The sequence below is a fragment of the Mustela nigripes genome, chromosome 7, assembly GCF_022355385.1.
Source record: "Mustela nigripes isolate SB6536 chromosome 7, MUSNIG.SB6536, whole genome shotgun sequence".
In the NCBI taxonomy this organism is placed as follows: domain Eukaryota; kingdom Metazoa; phylum Chordata; class Mammalia; order Carnivora; family Mustelidae; genus Mustela; species Mustela nigripes.
In genome coordinates, this window is record NC_081563.1 from 86,731,103 (window position 1) to 86,747,194 (window position 16,092).

Sequence of the window (16,092 nt, forward strand, 5' to 3'; positions counted from 1 at the left end):
GATAACTTAGGCATATTTTCTAAGACCCAAAGCCCTGGCCAGCGGGGGATGGGTCTTCCAAGGCATTCCATTAACCAAAATGCTGGGCTACTAACTCGACATCCGGATGTGGTCGCCTAAAAAATTCCTGCTTGTTTTTGCCACTGTAGATCTTCATATTTGGCAGTGAGCCCTTGGGTGAAGAAGACAGAGCCTGCCTTTGGTCTCGGCCCAGGCAGTGTCCCTACTCACAGTTCCAGAGCCTGCTGCTGGTACCCCATTTGCCAATTTTCTAATTAGCTTTCGGCTTTTTGCCGGGTTCTTCTAGGGATGCCTCTTTCTTCTGCCCCTCACTCATTTTTATCTGCAACTTTTACACATGAAAACAGAGAAACGTCTAGACAAATGAAAACATGTTTTTATTTACAAGAAAAAGGTCTGTACACTGTGTATACATAAAAATATACAAAACCAAAATAGAAAATATCAAAGGTGTTAAAATGTATACAAACACTTTTTTCAAATGTGACTCCTGGAAAAAGCTCAGGCCTTAATTAATTTGAAGAGTACACATTTCAGTTTAAAAATTATCATACAAAAAAATTCCCAAAGCTGTTAAAAAAGTTCACTGGTTCCCACCGGAAAAATTTTGTAAGATTTTAGCTAGCGTACAACAGGATGTATGGTATCATAAATGTTAGGTTTTTAGCATTACCAGTGCAGTTAATTTGTTTGAAACCTACCTGGTAAGAATACTGTTTTCCACAGAACCAATATTCAGTTTTCCCCACTATCTTTGTAAAAGCCATGAGCTATAATAAGTAACCTTCTCATCAATGTTCAATGTTCCATTAGGTTTCCGATGAGGTTACGATGTTCGGTAATGGTTCTACCTACATAGTGCCTTTTAAATATTTCTGCCATTAAAAAAATTTTCTGCCATATTTTCAAACACGCCCAGGGTGTGTAGAATATCAGTGTGTGGGAAGACGGCATTTATTTTTTTAATAGAAGTACATATAACACTTGCTTTCTTCTACTAAAAAATTGGCATTTGCATAATTAAAATAAAATTTATTATAAATGTTTCAGGAATAAAGTTTGATGAAAAAAGACAATATAAGACTGATCATGTGTGTAGATATGTATATATACAATTATATAACTATATCTACATGCACACTCTCATAACAAAAGTAAGAACTATAGCAATGTCTTTAATTCTTTAAATTCTATCATTCCAAGCTTGTAGAAGAATATGCTGGATTATTGTTTCTTACTAAAAGGCTTCATTCACTTAATAAAACAAAAATCAGAACTTATATTTTATCCTTGAATTCCCGGAGCGATACCTTTCGTTTACCAGTTGTGTAAGTAATGCCCAAGTGACAAGAACATGCAGAGTATTTTCACAATGGAAATGTCCAGAATATAAAAAAACAAGTTGGAACTCAGGCACGTTTTACCTAAGCAATTAATTTCTAAACGCACTGCCTGAATGGGCTGTTAACAACCGAGTAGAGAGCTCTAAGCTATCAGAAAGTAGGAAGTCGAATCAGACAATGACAGAATACAGAAACAACTTGGCCAGTCATGGATTTCTTGATAACTCCCCCCTTCCTCCCTCTGTCTCTTCCTATAGCTAAACAGAAATGGGACCAGGTCACTTTGCCCACCAGCCTCAAACACGTGCGGTGTGTTGATCTCTGAGAGAGGCTGGGGAGAGAACTTTCATCATGTCATTTGTGCCCGGAGAACACCTCCATTGTGTGCCATTACTCACGTGAGACTGATCCCACTTAATGCAGCCAAACAGGACCTAATTAATTCAGTGGCTGCAAGTGCTCCCGCCCGGAAGGGTCAGCCAGCAACATAAGGTATTAATCTGTTCCACCAGAATGAACTGGCTCATAAACACGTAATGGAACAACCCCGTGGTAGCTTTAAACAGCTACTTTTATTTCCCAGTTTTGTAAATGCTAATGATCATTTCAGCCTCGCTTTGTCCAGACGCTATGGCTACAATGACAGATGATTACTGGTGAGTTCAGGATTGATTAAATGTCTGGCTCAGAGACTGAGGACACAAGACGCTTGAAGGGCTATGACTGAAGCAGGGCTCTCCGAGCTCTGCGTCTAGGCGAAAAGGAAGGCCCCAGTAATTGAAACATGGGCAAAAGTCGCTCACATGGCTTAACTTAATGTATGCCCTTGATGTTGCACGATGCATATATGCAACTTTTAATGGAGCTTCTCTTGGCCTCTGCACAAAGTTCTTGATAAAAGCAGCCCTGTAAGAACTTAGCGGGGAAGGTCAGGTACACAGGGCCAGCACCGGTATTCCCCGTGGACAGTGAGCGTCGGACACCTGTTAAACCCTACCCGCATACCTGGGAGAGGGACTGGGGAAACAAGTCAGTGAAAACCTAGATAAAGGTGAGTTGTCATTCTTGGCCAAAATTCGTTTCTTTGCGATAACAACAACCGTCACAAAAGGGGTTGTGAAATTATTTTGGGACAGCTAATGCTTTCTGGTTGCACCTTAAAGATCATATGGACATCCCTTCCAGAAGCAGTTGGAGCGTCTTGCGAGGGGCAGAGCCTGGAAGAAATGTACTAGGACAGCATTTATCATTAACTACTCCACGGAAGAGCTGTATGTTTACAGCAGTTCAGGAAATGTAGCCTAGAAGGACTTAATCAATGTCTGGCAAAATACTGGCACTTAGGGCCAATTTAGCTAATACTAGACGCAGTCGTGTTAACTCTAACTGCATGATATTTTTGGGAAGCTAAACTAAACTTTCAAATAGAAGAATGCCCAGTCACACTATATTAATATGTGCACCACATTTTCTGAATGTTTCGCAGACCCTGATTTCCAAGAGTCTTCAAGGCCATAATAAATTCAAAAATTTTAATTGGATTTCCTTTATGCTCTTCAGTCTTTCTTGTAATGTCAGTGAGACTAAAAGGACCTTTTAAAAGTACATGCATTACAACAAAATGCTATTTAAAAATCTTTGAAGTGTTTGAAGTACTTTCTGGGGCTTTTGAACTTGAATATTTATAGTGACCCCCAATGAATCTTTCTCTAACCAGCCTCTTATATCACCAAAGGGGGCTGTCCTGGGTAATAAGATCTGAAGGAAATCTACCAGGAAGACTATCAAAGGAACTTCAGTGTCATGGACATTTGAAGGCAGAGCTGGGAGGTCTAGGGAGAACCAAGACCATGGAAGGACGGCTCACTGTACTCAGAGCAACCTCACAATCTGAACTCCGTACTCACTACACATGGGGACAAGACTAAGGTCTTTCAGGAAACCAGAGAGAAAAGCGGCTTGACCACATTAGCTTACACATAAGCTACTGTGTAGGACAAAATGATTGATGTCTTCTCACAGACCTGGAAAGAAAGCTCTCAAAATGGGCTTCTAGTGGATGCTGTCATAACTGAAATTTTTCTATTACTCCTCTAGTTCACTGTTATAATAAGCCATAGGAGAGAGATGCCCATTACCCAACCCGATTTCTGGGGAGTTAGACTCACCAAACAGAAGCTGTCGATTTCTATAAACCATTCTTGCTCAAGAAAGTAGTTTGGAGAGCACTCAGGGAAAAACCAATCCTGGAACAGAAAAAACTTTCCCACTAAACTGTCCTGACATTCATAGACTTGCAAGGGAGAATGTATTTAATTTAAAAAGTCTTACCTCTTGTGCTATGTTTTGGTTACATAGAGAGACAGCATATTCAATTAATGTATTCCAAAATGTTTCTGTTTCACTACATTATAGCAATGTATCAGTGGTAAAAGTTGAGATTAAAAACAAAATAAAACAGATCTGAATATAGCTAACATATTGGGGTGACAACTTCTTCCCCCAGTACCTTTGCTTCTCAAGCATATACGTATTTTCCTTGTTAAAGAACAATGTTTTCACACAATTTTATTTAATTATATGGCTTGTATGTTGCTGACATAAAATATATCTGTGAAAACAGGGACAGGGTTCTTCAATATCTATTTGCAGGGACAATTGGTGAACATCTAGTACATCATTGCTGGTGTTCCAGCAGCTCCTATTGGCCTGAAAGAAATCTCCATGAAAGAGACAGGTGTGCATACCCAGAAGCACAGAGTGAAGGCTCCATATCCCCTCCTTCTGACAGGGTCCTCCCCACGGTGGCAGGGGGTCACAAGTGTCTGTGGGTGTAACAGTGTAAGGGCTGTGAGGAGGACTGGCAGCTGAGGATGTACCATGCAGGAAAGCTGGGAGGATTCTGGCCCTAGGCCACCCTGCAGCCAGGTGATTGTGTATTTATTTGTCAAAGTAAGAAAATACTGTGGGAAAACAAAGCGTCTCCTCTGTAGTGCTATCCCAGGGTTGACTTTTTCCTTGGACTGCTCGAGAGGGGTGTTTTCTGGTTTTAGAAATCTGTCCTGATACACAAAGAGCAAGCTTGGGCGGGCACTGGGAAATAGAGCAGGGGAATGCCACAGCTTGCCAGCAAGCAAGTTTGCCATCTCTCAACACATACGGGGGAATTTTATTGTTAAGATAAACACATCTGAGTGCTGATTCAGATGCTTGTCATAAATGCTAGGATCTTTAATAATGAACAAATGTGTGAGTGACACACTAGGCGCTACAGATACTGTACCCCAACATGGGTGTCTAAACCATTTCATAATATCAAGTACATCACTGAAAACTGTAGCGGAAACCAAGCCTCACAGGGGTGCCCACGGCTTAAGAAAAGGTTAATATTTCTGGAGGTATAATACACATTTGTCATATGTTTGCTTCTTTTTTTTTTTTTTTTTTTTTTTTGCATCTTTCTTGAGCTTCTTTTCCTTTTAAATTCCATTCCTATATTCAAAGCAGTCATAAATACTCCATGGCTTAGAAAAAGAAGAATTCTTGTGGCCACCGCTAAGTGACAGTCTAAAGGACTGAAGACTACATTGCCTAAAATACATCTTCAAGTATTCTCCTGTGACTCAGAGGACAACAGTAGTACCTTATTGCACATCGATTCTCAAGAGGCCCTCTTCAAGACGGGGGACCAGCGGGGTTGGGCGCGGGGCAGCGCACGGCCCGGAGCCCAGGCAGAACCACCTTTCCCTTGCGGTGCAGGTCGCCCTGGGCGCCGGTGTTCAGCCTCTGCACCAGCAGCTTCTCGTAGAGCAGTGGGTGGTAGGCGCCAAGCGTGCACGCCGCGTCATAGTACAGCTCGTGGTAGTGGCACAGCTCCGTCTGCCGGATGGACGGGATGTACTCGTACACGTGCACTTCGCCGCACAGGGACATCATGATGAGGATCCCTGCCGCGGAAAGAAAATCAGAAACTCTTGAACAACTCGGGGCGGGAGGGAGAATGTGTCGGAGCGCGGTGGTGGGAGTGACTGTGGGATGCCCACTTGGTCTGCACTTGTTTCTTGTCACTTACACATTTGCAGTGTTAGGACCGCCAGCAAGTGGCCTGTCTGTGGCTCATGGGGCACCTCCCGAGATGTGACAGGCGCACATTCTGGCGTCTGGCTGATTATTGTGGGCGGGGCGGCGAGAGAGGAGGAGGAGACAACGGCACTGAACTGAACAAGAGGACAGTCTAGTAACAGATTTGCATTCCCCAAGTTAAAGTATCTTGTGTCACGGTCCACACACACAACCTGTCCTTATTTGCAAGAGTAGTTGCCGAAGAAATGGCTAGAAAAAGACTGACTATAAAATAGTTGCTTGATTGTAACTGATTCTAAGATAGTTGTTTGAAAAGAAAGAGATGGAAGTGGAGACGCAGAGTTGAAGATTCCTATTACCAAAATTATTGATCTCCCTGCAACTGTCAGTACTAAAGTCGCTTTAATTTCTTTCTTTCTTTTTTAATGTTTCAAATAGAGAGCTATCAAACTTTATCCTCCCTGGGCAAATCTAGTTCTTGATCTAGAAGGGCTAAAAGGCTTTCTTTTTTCCCAGCACCACCACCATCTTTGTTAATATCCTTTAACTACACACACACACACACACACACACACATACATCCCTTTTATGAAAGAGCGATCCTTTCTAATGAAAAAAAAACATAGTCACAATGGTTAGTTCCTGTTAAATGGCAACATCTATCTGCAGGGGACAACTGTATTTCTTATTAATCAACCATGACAATCCTCACAATCAGAGAATATCATGCATAAGGGCCACAGGGAGAGGAGAGAGAAGGGGCAGAATTTTGTCCGGGTCCAGAGGAACTCCTCAAGGAGGTGAGACTGAACCTCCCAGGCTGCATGGCAGACAAGGGGAGGAAGAGAAGCAGGAGTAAGAGTGCTGGTCCACAGATGACAATGGCATCCTGTTTAGAAGCCTTTAAAGTCTTGAGAGCCAGGGCACAGGATTGTGGCTGAGAATAAAACCGATTCCTAACAGAGAATCAGTTCAAATTCTAAGAAGCAAAAATGTCCTCAAAAGCTCTGTCAAAACAATTAAAAATAGAGCTACTCTATGACCCTGCAACTGCACTACTGGGTATTTACCCCAAACATACTGATGTAGTGAAAAGAAGGGCCAGATGTACCCCAATGTTCATGGCCACAATCGCCACACTGTGGAAAGAACCAAGATGCCCTTCAACAGACGAATGGATAAGGAAGATGTACACAAGGTCCATGTATACAAGGAGCATTATGCCTCCATCAGAAAGGATGAATACCCAACTTCTGCATCAACATAGACAGGACTGGAGGAAACTATGCTGAGTCAGATAAGTCAAAGAGAGAGAGTCAATTATCATAAGGTTTCACTTACTTGTGGAGCATAAGGAATAACATGGAGGACATTGGGAGAAGAAGAGGAGAAGAGAATTTGGGGAAATTGGAGGGGGAGATGAACCATGAGAGACCGTGGACTCTGAGAAACAAACTGAGGGTTTTGGAGGAGTGGGGGTGGGGGGTTGGGTGAGCCTGATGGAGGGTATTATGGAGGGCACGTATGGCATGAAGCACTGGGTGTGGTGCATAAATGATGGATTCTGGAACACTGAAAAGAAATAAAATAAAATGAAGTGAAAACAAAACAAAACAAAACAAAACTTCAAGTTACTATTCTGTTTCTTTCCTTTTCATCCCACAACCCATTTCCTCCTTCTCTTCATAGGTTGCCCTATTGCTAGGTTGTGGCTCCTTCCTTGGGATGGCTGCGTGAGTGACAGTGATTCAGGGGGAGCCAAGGAGCAGCACCTCCCACCTGAAGTCACCGAGGTGACAAAGAAGTCTCTCCCTTCTGATGAGCAATTACTGCTCTAGAAATATTTTTTTCTTCCTCTTTATAAACTGGTCTATTGATTGACATGGTGAATGAGAAAGCCATGTGCCCAGGGAGCATTAAATTCCCCCTTTGATTCTGGTTACTTTACACCTGAAACAAACAAGAACTCCTCTGATGTGTATGTTCTCTCCTGATGAGTGTCACAGGGCCTGTGTCTACAGAGCTGAGGCAGGCATCAGTGTTTTCTGATCAGGAGCTATGGAACAGGGTCTTGTGCTACATCGCCCTCCCCTGGGCATGGTGTGGGGCCCTCCCAGCTGTGCAGAAGGAACCACATCAAAGGATCCTAGACCTCCCTCACATACCTAGATGCTTTCCATTAGTACAATTAATAAAACCATTTTCCTGCAGTGAAGAAGCTTTGACGGTGTCTTGCACAAAGGCATCTCAAAAACTAGCAACAGAACTGTACCTAGAAACCACAGGGCCCTATTAGCTGTGGTGTGTTGTGGGCCAATGACACAGCATCTTCCCTGAAGTCAAACGTGTATGAGTTGTCACCTTTGCCACTCTGGTCCTTACAGTGGATGGCTTTCAAAAGTTAACATTATATTTAGGAAATGTATTAGCCACATTATTGGTCCGTTTCCTAAAGCAGTTCTCAAATTTTGGCATGATAAAGAATGACTGGGGCAGCTTGCTAAATGCCCATTCCTGGGACCAGTCCCCATTTTCAGAGATTTGGATTCCACTGGTTTATGTTGGGGTCCAGGAAACTAGCTTTTAACCAATGTACTTAAGCTATTTGTGGTGAAGGGCCATGGGGGAGTGGAGCTTAATCTATGACAGACTATTACTTCTGTAAAATACAGTACAATGACTTACTAGAAAAATTACTACACATTTGGATGCCATGCTATGTCAAGTTGCTACAGAAGTTGTAAATATGTTCAATTTCTATAGTCATCTATTTATAGAACAATGACTAATGTTTCTGGACCAAATCATCCCACTTCCCATACTTTGAGGACCATGCTGCTCTGACACACATATTCTTTGAAAAAGTCTGCTTATAAGGGATTCCCATATTGTGTCCTAAGCAGCTAGACATTCTACATGTTAGATTAAATCTAGAGCTGAGCTGCTATCCACACCCAAGAGAGAAGATCCTTGGGTAGTTTCTCTAGTCCTTGATACGTCTTAGTCTCAAAAGTCATCTACTAAGGGGCACCTGGGTAGCTCAGCTGGTTAGCGTCTTAACTCTTGATTTTGACTTAGAACATGATTTCAGGATAGTGAGGGCAAGCCCCGCATCAGGCTCCGTGCTAGGCATGAAACCCACTTAAGAGATTATCTATCTCTCCCTCTCCCTCTGCTTCTCCTTGCTCATGCTCTTAAAAAAAAAAAAAAATCTATTAAGATCTTTGAATTTAATTTCTTTTTTCTAGAAAGTTTCCTAGAGAAAATTTTCACTTCTGCTGCTGGTTAATTTTTACATCTTAATCATGCATTTGCTAGATTACAATATGGATTTTGTCAGAAGACTGGGCAAGAAGTTAGTTTCATTGCAAGTAAATAGGTACATTTTAGTGTTCTCTAATATAAACCCCTTGTATTTTAAAAACAACTTCTAGAACTTCAAAAATGCAGGAACTTGGCAGTTAGGTCATGATAGTTTAAAATGGAGGCCAATACAGGTTAAGAAAGTGGGGGTTCTTGCCTTGAGTTATCTGCACAATTCCTCTGATCTTTCCTTATATGAGACAGACTAACAAAAGCAGCTGTCCATCCCATCGTGCACTCATATGAACTTGTGGCTTCCAGTATCCAAGAGCCTAGAGCACCCTAAAACTTAATGGCAGAATCTGTTCTATCCGTTTAAACCACAGCCAGTTGTAATGCTGATATCACAATAGGTATGGCAACCCCTTCAAAGGGAAGGGAAAAAGTAATTTACAATTTGTTGGGTACATGTGAAAGGTGGACAAGATTGAGGGAACCAAAACCGGAGAATACTTTTCTTATTTCGAACTTCTTTCATACACCATGGTCAATTCATTCGGCATATGCATACTCTGCATTTCAATTTATTAAGTCCATTATTACGCATTGTTTTGAGTTTAGATTCAGACTCTGTCATATAATAAATACTGAAAATCACTATTACTAAGTGTGGTCAGATCTACACATCAGTTATCCTATGAGTCAATGGCACTTAGTAACACACAAAATCCTGAAGACAAAATTTCTTCTTGTTTTGTGAAAAGGAACGACGTAGACACTGGTATTTGGAGTTCTGTAACAGCCCTGGCACAGCTCACAGGGTGTGTATCAGGGAACAGGGCGTGTGAGTGTAGACACCACAGGGAGGCAGGGCTGGGACAGGGCTGGGAAAGATCAAAGCCTTCATGTTCTGCTGGTGACCTCTTCAATTAAATCCAACATTTATTAAACTGGGCACAGTGCTAATCAATGGGGATTAAGAGAAAGTTTCTTTAAGGAAAGAAAGTAAATTATAGAACTAACCTTTAAATTTGAAAAGAGGTAGAGAGCCCATGACCTACAATTCTTTGGATGACTTGAAGAGAGTGTTTTACAGAATACACTGGGAAAGAATATTTGAGTCCTACTACCAGCATTGCTTCTGAAAGTATTGTGAGGTTGAGCCCTATTACCCACAAATGATGTAAATACCAACAACACATGGTTCTTAGAAGTCCTCTGAATTACTATCAGTAGAGTACCATGTTGAGGGTCCCCAGCCCAGCCCCAGGTGTGATGATTCACTAGGAGGACCCACAGGACCTAATATTCAGTGATACTCAACTATAATTCATTAAAGCAAAAGGATACAAAGTGAAATCAGCCAAAGTCTAGGGGAAATTAAGGCCAAGTTTCTACTACCAATGCAGTCACACCGGATTTGCTTAATACCCCTAGCAACACATGTGAAATGTCAATCAGAGAAGTTGTTTTTTTTTTTTTTTTTAAGATTTTATTTATTTATTTAACACACAGAGAGAGATCACAAGTAGGCAGAGAGGCAGGCAGAGAGAGGGGAAAGCAAGCTCCCTGCTGAGCAGAGAGCCCAGTGCGGGACTCAGTTATGGGACCCTGAGATCAGGACCTCAGCCAAAGGCAGAGGCTTAACACACTAAACCTCCCAAGCTCCCCAATCAGGGAAATTTTTGCAAGACTCAGTGCTCAAGGTTTTTACTGGGAACTGGTCGTGGAGGCCATCTCTGCCTGGCACATACCCAAATTCCAGACTTCCAGAATGAAAGCAGGTATTTTGCATAAACCATACTGCTTACATAAACAGTCTGGGCACAGTGAACTATTCTTATCAGTTATGGGATTGAGAACCTTCCCAAATCAAAGATCCCAGATGCCAGCCAAGGGCCAACTTTGTAAGCATGCCTTCCTAAAGATCAGCAATCAAGCCTGCCAGGTTAAATCTTTTCTGCAAAGAGACCATATATGGATAAATTCAAAGTATCATGTTACTTTATGATCAATTCTCCATGTCAGACCAATATGGGGAATTCACATCTGGTTATGCTAAAAATGTTTTTATTCTTTTTTTCATTTCCTCTCTTAGGACTGCTCAGGGTTACCTAAAAATCAAAAAGAATACAAATAATTTAATACTATGCTATTCAGTAAAGAATTTCTAAAAAATCACTTAAACTTTAATGTTAAGTAGACTACCAAAAAGTAACTGCTTTCATCACTAATAAAATTTTACTGGTTTCACCCAGCATTCAAAAGAGAATTAATACCAATCCTTCTCAAATTCTTCCAAAACACAGAGGAGATGGGAGCACTTCCAAATTCATTTTACGAGGCCAACATTACCCTGATACCAAAACCAGACAAGGATGCTGCAATGAAAGAAAATCACAGGCCCATATCCCTGATGACCATAGGTATAAACATGCTCAACAAAATATCAGCAAACCAAATTCAACAGTGCATTAAAAGGACCATACACTACAATCAAGTGGGATTTGTTACAGGGATGTAAGGATGAATTAGCATCAATAAATCAACCAATGTGAGAGACCACTTTAACAAAATGAAGGAAAAAATGTCATATGATCATCACAGTAGATGTAGGAGAGCATTTGACAAAATTCAACATCCATTTATGGTACAAGTTCTCAACAAAATGGGTATAAAGGAAATGAACCTCAACATAATGAAGGCCATATATGACTAGCCCACAGCTACATCATACCCAATGATGAAAGGCTGAAAGTTTTCCCTTTGAGATCAGGAACAAGACAAGGATGTCCACGTTTGCCACTTTAATCCAGAATAGTATGAAGTCTTAGAGCAATTAGGCAAGAGAAAGAAATAAAAGGCATTTGGATGGGAAAGGAAGAAATAAAACTCACTATTTGCAGATGACATGATACTAGATATACAAAACTCTGAAGGCTAGACCAAAACCTGTTAGAATTAATAAAAGAATTCAGTAAAGTTGCAGGATATAAAATCAATATACAAAAAATGTGTTTTGTTTCTCTACACTAATAACAAGCTATCAGAAAGAAAAATTAAGATAACAATCCTATTTACAATTACATTATAAACAATAAAATACCTAGGAATAAATTTAACTAAGAAGGTGAAAGATCTGCAAACTCAAAACTATACTGATGAAAAACTATATTGATGAAAGAAACCAAAGAAGACACAAATAAATGGGAAGACAGTCCATGCTCATGGATTGGAAGAACTAATATTGTTAAAATATCCATACTACCAAAAGCAATCTACAGATTCAATGCAGTCCCTACCAAATTCCCGATAGCATTTTCCCCCACAGAAACAGAGCAAACAATTCTAAAAATTTGTATGGAGCCACAAAAAACTCCAAATAGCTGAAACGATTTTGAAAAAGAAGACCAGAGCTGGAGGCAACACCTTCCCTGATTTCAAACTATGTTACAAAGTTGTAGTAATCAAAACAGTACGGTACTGGCATAAAACCAGACACAATGGAACAGAAAAGGAAGCCCAGAAATAAACCCAAACTTAAATGGTCAATCAAGTTCCAACAACAGAGCCAAGAATATGTGATGGAGGAAGGACAGTCTCTTCAATAAACGGCCCTGGGAAAACTGGACAGCCACGTACCAAAGATGAAATTGGAGTTCCATCATATACCGTACCGAAAAATTAACTCAAAATAGATTAAAGACTTAAATGTAAAACCTGAACCCATAAAATTTCTAGAATAAAACACAGGTGTGAGCTCCTTCACACAGATCTTGGATTTGACACCAGAACAAAAACAAGTAGGACACATCAAACTAAAAAACTTATTCAAAGCAAAGGAAACCATCAACAAAAGGAAAAGACAACCTACGGAATAGGAGAAAACATTTGTAAATCAAAGGAATTAATATTCAAAATACATAAAGAACTCATATAACTCAATAGGAAAAAACCCCAACAATCCAATTAAAAAGTGGGCAGAAGACCGAATAGATATTTTTCTAAAGAAAACATACAGATGGCCAAGAGGTACACGAAAGGATGCTCAACATCACTCATCATCAGGGAAATGCAACTTAAAACTATAATGAGATGCAATGTCACACCTGTTAGAATGTCTATCATCAAAAAGGCAAGAAATAACATGCTTTGGTACGGATTTGGAGAAAAAGAAACCCTTGTGCACTGTTGGTAGGAATGTAAATTGGTGCAGCCCCACTACAGAAAACACTGCAGTGATTCCTCAAAAAATTAAAAATAGAATTACCTTATGATCCAGAAATTCAACTTCTCAGTATTTACCCAAAGAAAAAGAAACCACCTAGAAAAATATGAGCACCCCTGTGTTCACTGCAACATTATTTACAATAGCCAAGATGTGGAAACAGCCTAAAAGTCCTTGAAGGCATTGCTAAGTGAAGAAAGGTAGACCTAGAAGGTATAATGCTACATGAAATAAGTTAGAGAAAGACAAATATCATGTGATCTCATTTATATGTGGAATAAAAAGAGAGAAACAACAACAAGAAACAAAAAACACCCTCACAGATAGAGAGAACAGACTGGTGGATGCCAAAGGTGGTGGGCAGGGGGGGATGGCAGGAGTGGTGGTGGACAAAACAGGTGAAGGGGGCCAAAAGATACAAACTTCCAGTTATGCAATAAATATGTCATGGGATGTAACATACAGCCTCGAGACTATAGTTAATAACACTCTATTACATATTGGAAAGCTATTAAGAACATAGATCTTAAAAATTCTCATCATAAGAGAAATTTCTGCAAACCAAGCATGGTGACAGGCATTAATCAAATTTACTGTGGTGATCATTTTGCAATAGAAACAAATACCTAATCATCAAGGTCTACACCTGAAACTAATATAATGTTGTATATCAATTAAACCTCAATTAAAAAAATTTCTGCTTTCACTGTGAAGCCAGATTTTTAGATAGGCAGATTAGTATTCAGACACTTCTTAATGTATTTTTCTAAGCCAATCAGATGGGCATGTAGCCAAGTTTTTAAAATCTTTAAATATAATTCAATTAACATTCAGTTTCTTTGGCCAGTTTTTATAAATGAGTCCATACTAGGGATTCATTTAAAGAAAAAAAAAAAGGCGCACATTTTTCCAGGCAATTATGACTCAAAAAGCATTCATTTGCCAAATTACATGTCCTTAAGTATTGTATAATGCAATGTAATTATCAAACCCAATTAAAAAGCATTTCAACCAGTCTTAATAAAATGTCACATTATATGACTCAGCATACTAGCAATATATACACTTATTTATTTGCTCCAAAACCAGAATAAAATGTAAACCGCAACCCATGTACAGGGTATCACAAATTCTGAATGAATGAGGTTTTCCCTATAAAACTCTACTTTGCATCTCTAGCTTTGGATTTGATGTGTTTTCAGATCTAGTATAATCATTTATAGCCTTGACTTTAATTGTGATTAAATCTTTTTTTAAAAAAGATTTTATTTATTTATTTGACAGAGAGAGATCACAAGTAGGCAGAGAGGCAGACAAAGAGAGAGGAAGGGAAGCAGGTTCCCCGCTGAAAAGAGAGCCTGATGTGGGCCTCGATCCCAGGACCTTGGGATCATGACCTAAGCTGAAGGCAGAGGTTTTAACCCACTGAGCCACCCAGGCACCCCTAACTGTGATTAAACTTATCTTGCTTTCCCCTGGCAAAAGATTTAAAGTAACATCCAAAATCATCCAGAATTTTCTCCTTAATGAATGTATGTATCCCTTCAACACATGACACAGAGCTATGGATAGAAATAGCACAATACAAGCAACGGGCAAAATACTGGCTGACCTCAGTTCCAGTTAACATTTGGATGTCAATCATACATAAGGTAAAGTAGGAGTTTCTGAGAATGACCAACACAACACTGCAAAACATATTTCTGAAGGAGTGGTTAGAGTGAAAGGAAACCTGAGGGTATGGAATATGCCAGCCTAATAGAAATCTAGCAGCTCTATCAGGTTCCCCCATAAATTCATCATGAAATAGGAAATCATGAGAATCATACTTAGGATTATTTAAGATCAAAAGCAACTCTTCAAGGGAGAATTCCAGAAAATATTTGTAACTAAAAGGTGATTTGGAGACTTAAACTTATTGTAATATAACAATAGTTAAAGAAGCATCTACCTTATTAGATAAAATCATATAATGCAAGGGTAATACTTGAAGACCAAATTTTCCCTGATTTATATTGTATTATATGATGGTAATACACATTCAGGATTCGCTATTCATGAGGAAATGCACCTAATCCATAAAATTGTGACATTTTTACAAAATCATAAATATAAATGTTAAGTGACTATTTTTTGCTAAACATCTAAGTGTGGGTGATATACTGGGAAATTAGAACCCCCCAAAACAATACAAAATGGAAAAAAAAGCTATGGCTTGCTTTTCAGCCTATTATTCTTGTGCATATTTAAATAACCTGAAATTATAGTGTCTGCATTTATGAATTCCAGAAATATTAGTTATAATGTAATCAGTAGTGGTTGCCTTTTAAGAAGTGGCAAGATGTGTTGGTGGTTTCTGCAAAAAAAAAAAAAATACTGTCATTTGGTCAATTATAGATTTAACTAGAGCGTCGCCTCTGTGTGCTGCTGGTTGGGACCTGGGCTACCAGGCTCATCTGCCTGCTGGTCCTGGCTATGAGCCAGGGATGGTGAAGCTGGTGCCTCCTGGCTTGGCTGAATGCCCTATTGCATGTAAGTGACAAACCAATCCTGCCATGCTTGATGACCCCCAGGGGAGTTCACAGACCTTCTCTACAAAAATACCTGTCTTTATGAGAACAAAATGGAAGCCACGGGATTCCAAGTAAATTATTCCTTATCTTCAATCAGGCTAAAATACAGTCAAAATGACTTCAAAGTGCCAAATAACAAGATAAATATCTAGCATCCAAGTAGGGATGAAAAGAGAGAAATGCTATTCATGTGTGCACGAATAGCCCCCCCACCAGTGGGCTGAGGGTAAGGAACCTAATTAGATGAAAAAGTTGTTCCGGAGAAGTCTTTATGGATCATCAAAATTACCTTGATCCATGTTACTTCCTTTTAATTTAAAAAATGCATGTGCAGTCCACCAGGTGCAAGAATCCCTCTACTGCTTCTCTAGAGAAGAGGGTGGTACATGTCGCACATTTCCAGTGTATTTACTAGTGTGCCTCTTTCTGGGAACTGTAAGGACAAAGACGGCTCCAATCAGAAAGTCAAAGACAAAGCGGTATGTCAACATTTAACCAACATCATCAAAATGTCATACATACCCTTTGCTCGGCACTAATA

General features: G+C 39.9%; 1 protein-coding gene across 2 annotated transcripts in view; it reads right to left on the bottom strand.

Moving 5' to 3' along the window:
• Positions 1 to 375: 375 nt before the first annotated feature.
• ST6GAL2 (ST6 beta-galactoside alpha-2,6-sialyltransferase 2) overlaps positions 376 to 16,092 on the bottom strand; it is an 80,118-nt gene continuing 64,401 nt past the window's right edge. For both annotated transcript variants that reach the window (XM_059406380.1, XM_059406378.1), the window contains exon 6: positions 376 to 5,311. In XM_059406380.1, coding sequence (XP_059262363.1) covers positions 5,040 to 5,311 — 272 coding nt within the window. In that variant the 3' untranslated portion in view covers positions 376 to 5,039. The remainder of the gene's footprint in view (positions 5,312 to 16,092) is intronic.